This window comes from Homarus americanus, unplaced genomic scaffold (assembly GCF_018991925.1).
Source record: "Homarus americanus isolate GMGI-L3 unplaced genomic scaffold, GMGI_Hamer_2.0 scaffold45698, whole genome shotgun sequence".
In the NCBI taxonomy this organism is placed as follows: domain Eukaryota; kingdom Metazoa; phylum Arthropoda; class Malacostraca; order Decapoda; family Nephropidae; genus Homarus; species Homarus americanus.
In genome coordinates, this window is record NW_024735554.1 from 12,778,422 (window position 1) to 12,792,587 (window position 14,166).

Here is a 14,166-nt window from a genome sequence, read left to right on the forward strand (position 1 = left end):
ACAGCCAGATCATGAGATGTGTTTGTGATCCACTCAACCAGGCCACGCACCCCTCCCCTACATCCCTACCGTCCTCGCCTCAGCCACCCTCTCCCTTCTCCGGTGTTTGAGTCTGCTATCCCAGTTTGTCCACTCTTAATGAATCACATTTATTTACTGCCATCGCTATACTCAGTGCTCAAGGCGCATCCCTATTTAACCCATGTATTATTCCTTCGTTATACAAATTTTTGCTACTCGAGCAGACTCCAAGGAACGTATTTACTCGTATCATCGAGATTTTACTGTACACTTTATAATGGAATAAGATTCATATTGCAATCACTTGAAATAACAAAGGTAAAAAGTGATGTAAAAACATTTTCATTAAGCGTAAACAAAAAATTTGTTCTACTCGCACTTATGTATAGAAATAATTTTTTTAGCGTGATAACTCATATAAAATTGTTTGTAGATAATTTATTTACAATACTAATGCAACAAACCCCACCCTTTATGTCAAATAGCAAGTTTGCTATGGCTTATTACGTACAATTATCTCTCGTGTGGTGCAGTCAAGTGTGGTGGCAGTGACCGGCCAGACCCCAATCTTGCCGGAGAGCACCTCCCTAAACATACGAGTGTTAAAATATGGAAAACATTTATATTTTATTGGCAACCTATAATACTCTACTTATACTAAAAAGACCTTATTAAGAATAGTTAGCTAAGCTTTACCATTACTTGAAGTTTCAAACAATATGTTTCTCGTAAGCAAAATTATTATGTAATGAATGTTTTTACTTATTAAGGCTATTATTGGTTTATAATCATTGTGTACACCAAAAATTGCCATTGAAAAATTGTTTGGTAACATTTTATTTATGTATCGTTACAGTATCTCAGCTTTATTAGTGGGAGTTTATGGTAAAATGTACTTCTACTTATAAAATTTGTATTTATGAAGGTTTTAAAAACGGAACACTCATGTAAATTGCGGCCTTCTTGTACTGTAAACTGATAATGTGGGTGGAGTTGCAAATGAGTTAGCCAGTGTATTGTGCTGAACTAAAACAAGGTTGCTGTATGTTTGTGAGAGTAGGACTAGGATGTAGCAATCCGTTAATAATTTCTTTTGGGGAAGTTAATATGGAAACATGAGGTTCAACAGAATCAGAAATGAGGGTCTCTCATCTTCCTATGGTATAATAAAGGTGATAGTGGGTCCCATAGGCATGACTGCCTGTTATGGACAGTGTGGATACAGCACACTGTATACTAAGTTTTCATTACACAAGGAAGCAGCATGGCTGGTACTGCATTCGACCGCCTTCACTATCCCAAGTTGCAAACTTATGTACCCACAGCTGGGTAAACTGTGAGCACCCGGGAATGGAACTACCGACCCCTGGAACAGGAGGCAAGTGCTGTATCCACTTGACCACCATATAACAGTAGTGTTACAAATTTAATGATCAAACATTGAGGAAGAGCGGATATCGTAAGGCAGCATGGAGTATGTGGATAGAATGGATGTTTTGTAGAATTATTATTAAAAAATGAACTACATAAAATATGAGATGAATGGGAATAAAAAGATGGAATTGATATTTGGAAGGAATGGAATTTGGATGAATGGAGTACAGTACAACAGTACACATTTAGGATGACTGACTGCATAAATGATAGCATAGAGCAGTGTAAGAGCCTAACTTAGCTAAGCAGTGACATGTTAGTGAAAATCAGGGGAATCAAATGACACTGTTGTTAACCCTTTCACCGCATGTCACGCACTTGTTATTTTATTCTGGCTATCGCCAGACAATTTTATTCAGCTTCGGGTAACCTCCCGCTGTGAAAGGGTTAGTGACATTATACTACTATCAAGTACCATGAGTCTAGTAGTCTACAAAACTGTGAAACAAAGCCAACAAGTTAGATAATATTATTTGTTATTGTCATTTGGCTTTAACCTTTATATATGACACTGATGAGGCATTTATGGTATTTCCACGCTAAGCTGGCCTGTGAGCCCGCCCTAGTCTATAGCTACAAATAGCCGATTGGTTTCTCCGAGTGTCTTACCTCCTCCCGGACTATGCGTATATAAGCATGTATTTATATGGACCTTTTATGATAAATATTTAAAATTTTCTAACATCCTCTCTGAAATGCTAATGCCTTGAAATGATTTGAAATTTGATAATCCATATATTTAACATCATTTTCGATAATAACAGGTCTACTTACCAATTGTGAACACATTTAGTTTGATTTTCAATGAACCAATCAACTATTAGTATAGAAGAGGGACAAGGCCTACAGGCTAGGTTAGTGTGGAAAGGGTAGAATTAAGGTTTTTGTTAGACAATTAGCAACCCTCAGTAAGTTATTACTTTTTTTTTATTAATTCCCAATGAAATAAATTATTTTGCATGGTTACGGAAATGGTAAAATGAAAGTGATATCTCTGTTAGCAGGAACAATTGGTGCAGAGCACTTCCGGGTATGAGAGATTTCCTGGTAATGAGGTGACTCTCAAACCGAAAAAAATCCTTCATGCCCGGCATTTTCCGGGGAACGGAAAAAATTTTCTTGGAAGTTCCAGAAATTGCACATTACACCATTTCTCGAACCCGGAAAAATATCCCATCCTTGGGATTTTTCGGGTACCTGTACGAGAAAATTAGTGCTAAAATTTCAGAAAATGCTCCTTTTTTCACCTCTCTCAACCCTGGAAAAAAGAACCTCCCCTATCCCGGGAATTTTCCAGGTACTGTACTGGGAAAATTTTCTAGTACAGGGGTTGCCCTACTTACGAACTGGTTAGATTCTTGAGGTCTGTTCGTGAGTCCAACATTACTCTTGTCAATACTGAAAACTGTATACAGTATTGTAAAAAAGTTTGTACAGACAGCTATACCCCAATAATACTTGACAGTATTTCTTACCAGCCTTAAACGGTATTTTAATGTATGACCAGCATGTACTGTATAGTAATAATAAATAAACACTCTCATCATGTTTAGCCTTTATGTTTTCAAAGAGAATTATGGCCTTCCGCTGAATTAAGTTAAGGCTTATAGGCATCTGTGCTGATGCTGGTCTTCCAGCCACACACTCAAAAAGTTTTTCCATCTCTGCGATCACTGACCCTCTTTTCTTACTGATGATCGTGGAATGCATTGGCTAAGAACCTTTCACATGTTGCATAATGCGCTCTTTGTCCTTCAAAATTGTCCCAACAGTCGAACGATTCATCCCAAGAGCATTTGCTATGCTTATCATTTTCTCACCTCTTTCACAACACTTTATAATGACCACCTTAGTTTTCAACGTAATAGTGCGATGCTTTTTACTACCACCATCACTACTGGCATCACTCTTACGCTTCTGAGTCATGTTGGGGTAAATAATATTCGTCAAAACCACAAATAACAGTGAGGCAGCAGAGGAACAACAACAACAATGGCGCTAGGGTACAGGGTGACACTGAACAGCCAATGCCATCTATTGAGTGGCGATTGAACTTATGACCGGTTGCGGTTTTCCAACAGGCAATTGGACATATGGACAGGTTTGTTTATATCTCTGAAAGTTTGCAACTTGAATGTTCGTAGTGCCCATTGGAAAATTTTTCCCAAAGCCGGAATTTTTCAGAAAATTTCAGCTTTGGGAACGATTTTCCAAGAAAATTTCAGTTCCATGTCGGAGAGGTCTAGTTAAGAGAAATTCCGGCTAATGGATATATTACTGTATCTAAATTATTTGAAAAAATAATTTTTTTTTAAATATTGCTTGTGAATTTGCAGTTATAATTGATCAAGTAATGCTGCGGTGCTGCAGGCAGCATTGTGTAAGGGGTAGTAGTAAGGAAGGGACAACCTGGAGTATGCTGACTTTCGTTGCCCAAATCTGTACCAAAAGAATTCTACTCCGTGATGATAACAAATACCATTGAGGGGAAATTCCAGCATCCGAATGCTTTTCACAGCATATTAGATTGATCTGAATCCTGTTTACATGGATATGTGAAAAAAGTGGGTAAACATATTTTAAATTAATACTGTAGTGTAGTTTTCATCTTAGGTTCTAGGTCTGGCAGTGGCATATCATTTTACCCTGCAAGAGTAGTGTGAACGAGGTACCTGGTATGTGTACCTGAAGAATACCGAGGAGTTCCATACTTGTAGCTGTGGAGTGTACCCGAGATGTGGTGCTATAATATAACATGTGATGCTATACTCTAACATGTGGTGCAGTCTGATGTGTTGGGTGTTATGGTAAGAAGGAATGACCGGGTTAAGGAGGTCATTGGTTGTTATGAAGAATGAAGATGATAATCGTAGTTATTTGATGAATGACGTATACTGATGTGAAGTGTAATGAACATAATAGTGGCTATTCTGATGAAGGCCAAATCTTTTTGTAGTGTGACTGGATGCAATATGTTTTTTATAAGAATAAATTAGTTAAGTCATGATTGATGTTGTACCCTTCTTCCCACTCTCGATTTGGTCAATGAAAAATCCAACCCAATGCCTGGCTCGCTCTGCCAGCTACCTAAACAAGCTACATACTGTCTAGGGGGTCTGGTGGCAGCGACCTTAAAATTAAGAGTAGATTTAAGTTATCCCTTTAGGATTAGTGACCCCAGAATGGGCAGTATAAACAGTCTACTGCAAAATCAATACATATTGCATATTTGGGGGACAGATTTTCAAGCAAATCCAAGTTTCAAAAGTCTGGACTCCTATTACAGCAGGTTTAAATAACTAAAATTCAGAAAGCTATATACAGCATACAATTAAATAATACATTAAATAAAAAAGATATTTTAATTTCTAAAGGAAGAAATTTTATAGGGTTAAGCAATGCTTACCTTGCTTCTTAGGAATATGCACAACTGGAGTTAAGTATTTGGGGAAGTTTTAGAAAGAAATAACCTACTTAGTGTAAATTGATACAACTCATAATGAAATACATGTACAGTATTCCATTATGGGGAAAACTTAATAACAAAGAATAAAATAGCCAGATGTTTTAATTATTACTATTATATATAACTATAATTCACTCAATAAAGTCAATCTTGCTCACCATCTTCGGTTTTCTATCATATTAAGTGAGGGCATCATTGCTGCCATATTCTGTGTCGGACTCGGCATCTGGCGTGGAGGTGCGGTCATCTTCACTCTTCCCAGCTGTGAAAACTTTATCCACTGCTGTCCCTGATAAAGATCCAATTCCAAATTAACCAAAACTACTGGTCATCTTGCCTAGACACCACAAAACCTATACTTAAGAGAGTTGTGAAGGAGAAACACATATGCCACAACTAGCGCAAAATGGTGGGGTTGATCCTGAAATCCCTTTTCCTGGTAGTCTTTAGCTACGTAACTTCTTTTAAACAGACTATCAATTGAGAGAATTCATTGTCCTTAAATGACTCAGCCCAATTACCTCCACCAATGGGCGGACAACTCTCCCACCAGATAATTTCATCACCAAGTAATTCTATTAAGTACCATGTTATACTTATTAAATTTAGATAATATTGTCTTTACTTCTGAGGGTATGAAGCCATGGTTGGGCTAGGTTAGGTTTATACTGGATTTAGATGTTTGTGAATGAAAACAAAACAACAACTAATGCTAGTGAAGGTTGGGACTCTGATGCAATAATGAAATTTATGTTTTTATGGTAACTAACACCAACCAGAAACTTCTAATTTATAAACGTACCGGTGACGAAATGACCAGGTGACAAACTGTCCAGTGACGAATTGTCCTAGAACCCTACCCATCACACTCATCTTGCCAAAATGGAGAGATAAGCTACAAGTTGTCCTCTAGATACAGGAGACCTAATAGAAATTGTGTCTGACCAGTCAGGACATCTAGCATCTATAGCTATGGTTCCATCATCTTGTTCAGGACCAATTCCACTCTTTAAGCCAGTTCCTGACCAACTAAGCCATGAAACTCATATAAGAGGGAAGAGGTCTAAGCTAGCCAGCTACAGGCTCTGTTATAAAAAGGAATTTCATTATCAATCTTTGTATTTCTGACATAAGCCTTTCACCAAGGAGCTTCACATAATTCAAAGTTCATTAGACATGAAGGAGGAGGAGAAACAGCGGGGTCTCATTTTGCGTGGGTATATCATACTGGTACTGTACACGTCTGCACATCAGAAACTCACACGCAATGTACTTTAACACGTGTTAAAATTGCTACAGTAGTGTAACCAACTTGACTATCCCAAAATGACGCATAAACTGCATCTATATTATTAATTAAATATTTTAAGAAAGCCCAGGAAGTTAATTATGCAATATTCCACTGAATAGTGGAGGTATAGAAAATTCTGGGAGATGATGTGAATTTGAGGCAGAGGGGTGAAAGCTAGTATAATTAAAAAAAAAAAAAAAACTGCAAAGACATGGAAAGCAACTTCAGCTCCATCACCAATCTCCAAAGAAGCGGGTCAACGTTAATGGATTTTCCTTGATCCCCTCCTCTCCCCATGAGGTATGTTTGTGCAAACTGCAGCGCACAAAGAAATTATTTATTTTCTTATGTTTTGACCTTATGATAATTTTGTTTGCACATTCTGTATGAATGACTGTGTGTGTGTATACAAGAGAATAAAAACAACAATAAAACAGCTCACACCACCCACCACCACACCCACCACCACACCCCATCACCACCCACCACACCCCACCACCACCACCCCACACCACCCACCACCACACCCCATCACCACCACTACCTCACACCACCCACCACCACACTCCCATCACCCACCACAACCTCACACCACCCACCACCACACTCCCCATCACCACCACCAACCACCCACCACCACACCCCATCACCACCACCACCACACCCACCACCACACCCCATCGCCACCCACCACCAACCACCCACCACACCCCACCACCACACCACCCCACAACCAATCCACCACCCCACACCCCATCACCACCACCACCACCCACCACCACCTCCCCACCCACCCACACTACCCCACACCACCCCACCCCACCACACCCCATCACACCACCACCCCACCACCACCACCACACCCCATCACCACCACCACCACACCACCCACCACCACACCCCATCACCACCACCACCCCACACCACCCACCACCACACTCCCATCACCACCACTACATCACACCACCCACCACCACACTCCCATCACCACCACCACCACACCCCACCCCACCACACCCCATCACGACCACCACCCACAACCACCCACCACCACACTCCATCACGACCACTACCCCACACCACCCAACCACCACACCCCATCACCACCACCACCCCACACCACACCACCACCACACCCCCATCACCCACTACCCCTACCAACCCCACCCACCACCCACAACCACACCCCATCACCACCACCACCCCACACCACCCACCACCACACCCCCATCACCACCACACCCCATCACCACCACACCCCATCACCACCACCATCTCCACAACCAATGACCACACCCACCACCACCACACTCCCATCACCACCCCACTCACCACCACACTCCCCACCACCACCACCACCTCCCCCACCACCCACCACACCCACACCACCACCACCCCACACCCACCACCACACCCACCACCACACCCCAACCCCACCCACCACCACACCCACTCACGACCACCACCCCACACCACCAACCAACCACACCCACCACACACCCCACCACCACACCCCACCCCACCACACCACCCCCACACCAACGACCCACACCCACCACCACACCACACCATCACCACCACACTCCATCACCACCACACTCCCCATCACCACCACCCCATCACCACCACACCCCCATCACCACCACACTCCCACCACCACACTACCTCACACCCCACCCACGACCACACTCCCCCATCACCACCACACTCCCCACCACCACACCCCATCACCACCACACTCCCCATCACCACCACTCACCTCACACCACCCACCACCACACCCCATCACCTCACCCACCCCACAACCACCCACCACCACACCCCACTCCACCACCACAACCCCACACCAACTAACCACCACCCCAACCCACCACCCCACCACCACACCCCATCACCACCACACCCCAACCACCACACCCCATCACCACCACCACCCCACACCCACCACCACACCCCATCACCACCACCACCCCTCACACCCCACCCCACCACCACACTCCCCATCACCACCCACCATCACACCCCCATCACCACCACACTCCCATCACCACCACACTCCCCATCACACCACCACCACACCACCCACCACCACACCCCCATCACCACCACACCCCATCACCACCACACCCCAACACCACCCACCACCACACCCCATCACCACCACTACCCCACACCACCCACCACCACACACCCCATCACCACCCACACACCCCATCACCACCACACCCCATCACGACCACATTCCCCATCACCACCACCACCCCACACCCCACCCACCACCACACTCCCATCACCACCACCTCACTTCACACCACCCACCACCACCACCTCACACCACCCACCACCACACCCCATCACGACCACCACCACACCACCCCACCACCACCACTCACCTCCCCAAAACCACCCACCACCACACTCCCATCACCACCACCACCCTCACACCCCACCCACCACCACACCCCCATCACCACCACACACACCACCACCCACACCACCCCACCACCACCACCACCCCCACACCCACCACCCACACTCCCACCACCACACCCCACCACCACTCACCCACACCACCCACCACCACACCCCATCACCACCACTCACCACACCCACCCACCACCGCACTCCCATCACCACCACACTCCCATCACCACCACCACACCCCCATCACAACCACTCACCACCCACACCACACCCACCACCACCACACCACCCCACCACCACACCCCATCACCACCACACCCCATCACACCACACCCCATCACCACCACTACCCCACACCACCCACCACCACACCCCATCACCACCACCACCACACCACCCACCACCACACCCCATCACCCACCACCCCACACCACCCACCACCACACCCCATCACCACCACACCCCATCACCACGCACTCCCACTCCACCACCACACCTCACCACCACTACCTCCCACCACCCACCACCACACCCATCACCACCACCACCTCACACCCCCACACCCCACCCACCACCACACTCCCCATCACCACCACACCCCCACACCACCCACCACCCCACACCCCACGACCACCACCCCACACCCACCCCACCCACCAACACCCCATCACCACCACACCCCATCACCACACCCCCATCACCACCACCACACTCACACCACCACGACCACACCCCACCACCACACCCCACCACCACACCCCATCACCACCACACCCCACCCCACACCCCATCACCACCCCACCAATCCCCACCCACACACCCCACCACCACCACCCCAACACCCACCACCACACCCCACCACCACACCCCATCACCACCACACCCCATCACCACCACACCCCATCACCACCACTCACCTCACACCACCACCACCACCCCATCACACCACCACCCCACACCAACCACCACACCCCATCACCACCACACCCAAACACCCCACCCCACCCACCACCACAACCACCCACCACCACACACTCACACCCCATCACCACCACCACCCCCACACCACCCACCACCACACACCCCACCACCACACCCACCCATCACCACCACCCCACACCACCCACCACCACACCCCATCACCACCACACCCCACCACCACCACCCCACACCACCCACCACCACACTCCCATCACACCACCACCACACCACCCACCACCACACCCCATCACCACCACTACCCCACACCAACCACCACCACACCACACCACCACCACACCACCCACCACCACACTCCCCATCACCACCACCACCCCACACCACCCACCACACCCCATCACGACCACTCACCACAACCACCCACCACCACACCACACCCCATCACCACCACTCACCCCACACCACCACCACACCCCATCACCACCACACCACCCATCACCACCACTACCCTCACACCACCCACCACCACACCCCACTCACCACCACACCCCATCACTCACCACCACCCCACACCACCCCACCACCACACTCCCATCACGACCACCACCACACCACCCACCACCACACCCCACCACCACCACCCCACACCACCCACCACCACACTCCCACCACCACCACCCCACACCACCCACCACCACACCCCATCACCACCCACACCCCACACCACCCACCACCACCCCACACCACCCACCACCACACCACCCATCACCACACCCCCATCACCACCACACCCCATCACAACCACACCCCATCACCACCACACCCCATCACCACCCACACACCCCACCACCACCACCCCACACCACCCACCACCCACACCCCATCACCACCACCACCCCACACCACCCACCACCACACACCCCCATCACCACCACCACCCCACACCACCCACCACCACACTCCCCATCACCACCACTCCCCACACCACCCACCACCACACACCCATCACCACCACACCCCCACACCACCACACTCCCATCACGACCACTACCTCACACCACCCACCACCACACTCCCATCACCACCACCACACCCCACACCACCACCACACCCCATCACCACCCCACCTCCCACACCATCCACCACCACACCACCCATCACCACCACCAACACACCACCACACCCCATCACCACCACCACCCCACACCCAACAACCAACACCCCACCACCACCACCCCACACCACCCACACCACACCCCATCACCACCACCACCCCACACCACCCCACCACCACACTCCCCATCACCACCACCACCTCACACACCACCCATTACCACTACCACCAACACACTCCCATCACTACCATGACCTCACACCACCCACCACCACACCGATCACCACCACTACCTCCCACACCACCCACCACCACACCCATCACCACCACCACACCCCATCACCACCACTACCTCACACCACCCACCACCACACTCCCCATCACCACCACTACCCCACACCACCACACTCCCATGACCCTCACACCACCCATCACCACCACAACCCACACCACCCACCATCACCACTACATCACACCACCCACCATCACCACCACAACCTCACACCACCCACCATTACCACCACAACCTCACACCACCCACCATTACCACCACAATCTCACACCACCCACCATTACCACCACAATCTCACACCACCCACCATTACCACCACAACCTCACACCATCCACCATCACATGCAAGATTATTCTCTCCCCTTCCTACTCCACATATCAAGCGCTCAACACACTGACCCTTGACTCTCACTGACCATCACCACAACCTCATCTGCAAATTTGGTAAGCTTCTACACCTTCCTCGACCGGCTCCTACTACAACCTGAGATCCCTAGCCGAAATTGCTGTTCGACACCACAACCGCATCCAGCCCATACGTGCACGAACTGATTGCTATAAGAACAGCCCAGTCCCAACCATTGTAAAAATTATCAATAACTTGTAATAAACCAGTGTATTCACTCCCAGTAAATACTACTTCTTGCACTGTCACTATGTTGAAATGCACTGTAGTTTGAGCTTTTCCCCATCTAGTTATTATATATCTTATTTGTATCACCTATGTTACTTGTATATTATTTGTAATTCGAAACCCATTCCCCAAATATGTAACTGCATATTTTCAGTCTTCTAGCTGCCAAGCTCTTTCAATAAACCATTAATGTTATTATTACCATCACCACCCATCACACCGCCCACCACAATCTCACACCACCCACCATTACCACCACACTCCGTCACCACCACCAATACTTCCCTATGCCGCCTCAAACTCACTCTCCTCCTCCTGCAATAGCAACCAGAGAGTGGATACCCGTTCTCGATAACTTCCATCACATCGTATATGTATATTGATTAGCACACTTATTTTTATAATGTAACCTGTATTAGTATTGTAATGAATTAAAAAGAAGAAAAAATGAATAATGCAGCAAAAGCCGACGCTTAAATCGTTGAAACCATCCTCAGCTGCACGTCTGTCTCTTCCTTCGATCCTTCACCCCCTTCTTCCTTTTAAGTCGTCAAACAAGGATCTGGCCTTATGCTGGATAACCATAAGGCTCACAGGGGCATTGCGTTGATTCTGGTCCTCCATCCACATTGCCAGCATCTTTTCCACCTTCTCTATCACAGTGCTTTTAGTATGAGTCGTCTTAGTAGCACTCAGAGAAGAACCACTTCTAGCAATAACCTTCATCTTGTCAGCATTGGTCCGGATAGTACGCACCATTGTGGGGGTTAGACCAAGCACAGCGGCTATGTCCACACACGTTCCCCTTTTTCAAATCGGCTTATCCATTTTCGTAGCAAGGGTAATGATCTTACGTTGCTTCTTCACTACACTAGCATCAGTAGCACTTGATGGGCACTTGGAAGCCATTTCAAATGGTTAGAGTACAGTTTTAGAGCAAAAGCACTTAAGCACACAGATGATGTGAAGTCGTAACAGAGACTGGCTTGCGTCGGCAGGGGATGCTGTGGCGTTCCGAGTGAGGACAGCGCTCTGGCTGGCGTACGCAGCCAGACATGAGCGGGTGATGCGCCGTAAAAAGTAGTCATGACGCAAAAGCCACAATATCGGATAACCGGGACGTTAAAAATTTTTGGTCTCTAAAGTTCAGCGACGTAATACCGAAACAACGTCAAGCGGGACGACGTTAATCGAGGATTTACTGTATTTTATAAAAACTAAATAATTTTTAATGAAATGTATTACAGTATATTACTTATGGTAAGTATTTATAATGTCCAATTACTAAAATCGCTAAATTTGGGGCTAAATAACCAAATGATCACGAAATTAATGCTATACCGCTACCCATGCAACCCATGCCATTCTGCGTCGGCTATAACTCTAGTCACATTTCAACCAATCGCATAAGCAATAACCTCTCATGAGAAACCCACCTAAAATAAGACCCCACTGTGCTACAAAAAACTTCAAGAACAGGCAGACAATCTACCCCAAGATGAGTTGAATTTTTATTATTTTCCATAAATACTGTAGGTTGATCTTCGACTTTCCCATAATAAATTATTCTTGGCATCATCTCTACTCTGGTCATTAGTCTCCAGTAATCACAGCCCAATAATGCTTAACTACAAAGATATGTTGGGTGAAACCATCACAGAATTAAGAACTATGCTAGTAAAAGATAAAGGGCAGAACTCTTCAATAATGTAAAAGGGCATACTGATATTTCTTTAACAAAATTAACCAAAATCTTCTAAAGGATTGGTTAGGCTCAATGCCCAATATAATTCACACTTGGAGCTTGATAAAGATTACAAGGTTATAAATAAGGGATTGAACCTAAAATCCCAATACTGTATGAAATGATTCAAGAATATGTCTGTTGAAGGTTTTGAGGACCCAATAGCTAGGACAATGATCTGAAGAAGATCTGAAGAAAACTCTCTCTCTCTCTCTTCATCCTTGACCACCGAAGGGTCAAGATGTACCTGGCGCTGCTCTAGCAGCATCAACTGTTAAGTTGGTCCATACCAACTCCTCCCTGAACCCTCCTCCCCCCCACCGAAATATCAACAAGTTCTCGCCAGAAGTTACTATTTCATTTAGGAATGGAATGAAACCAGTGTTGAATAGTGGTGAACAGTGCTTAAGTCAGTGAAGAACAACTCGGCAGTAACAGCTGAGTCGTACCCAAGCTAACCTTCACACAGTGAGGTCCCAGGTACCCAGTGATAACTGCCCCTGAGACTCAACAACACCAGCTATGTGTTCATCCGTCCACGATAGGGAGGCCTGGGACCACACCTCACTCACTTGAGTGAGCGAGGTCCTGTGACACCAGACCACGTGGTGTCCCCATGATGCTACGACACCACGTAGTGAATGAGTTGCTACAGCATCATGTGAGATTCCTCAGGACACCAACTGTGAGGGAATTACTACACCACATGATGCCCCTCAAAACACCATCTGTGAGGGAATTACTACACCACATCAGGCCCCTCACACACCATCTGTGAGAGAATTACTACATCATCAGGCCCCTCAT

At 47.2% G+C, this 14,166-nt stretch overlaps 1 protein-coding gene across 1 annotated transcript in view; it reads right to left on the minus strand.

Annotated features, from left to right (window-relative positions):
- Positions 1-5,019: 5,019 nt before the first annotated feature.
- The window catches only part of LOC121871533 (longitudinals lacking protein, isoforms H/M/V-like), a 55,864-nt gene continuing 46,717 nt past the window's right edge, over positions 5,020-14,166 (minus strand). Inside the window, exon 7 of the mRNA XM_042373962.1 lies at positions 5,020-5,210. Coding sequence (XP_042229896.1) covers positions 5,101-5,210 — 110 coding nt within the window. The 3' untranslated portion in view covers positions 5,020-5,100. The remainder of the gene's footprint in view (positions 5,211-14,166) is intronic.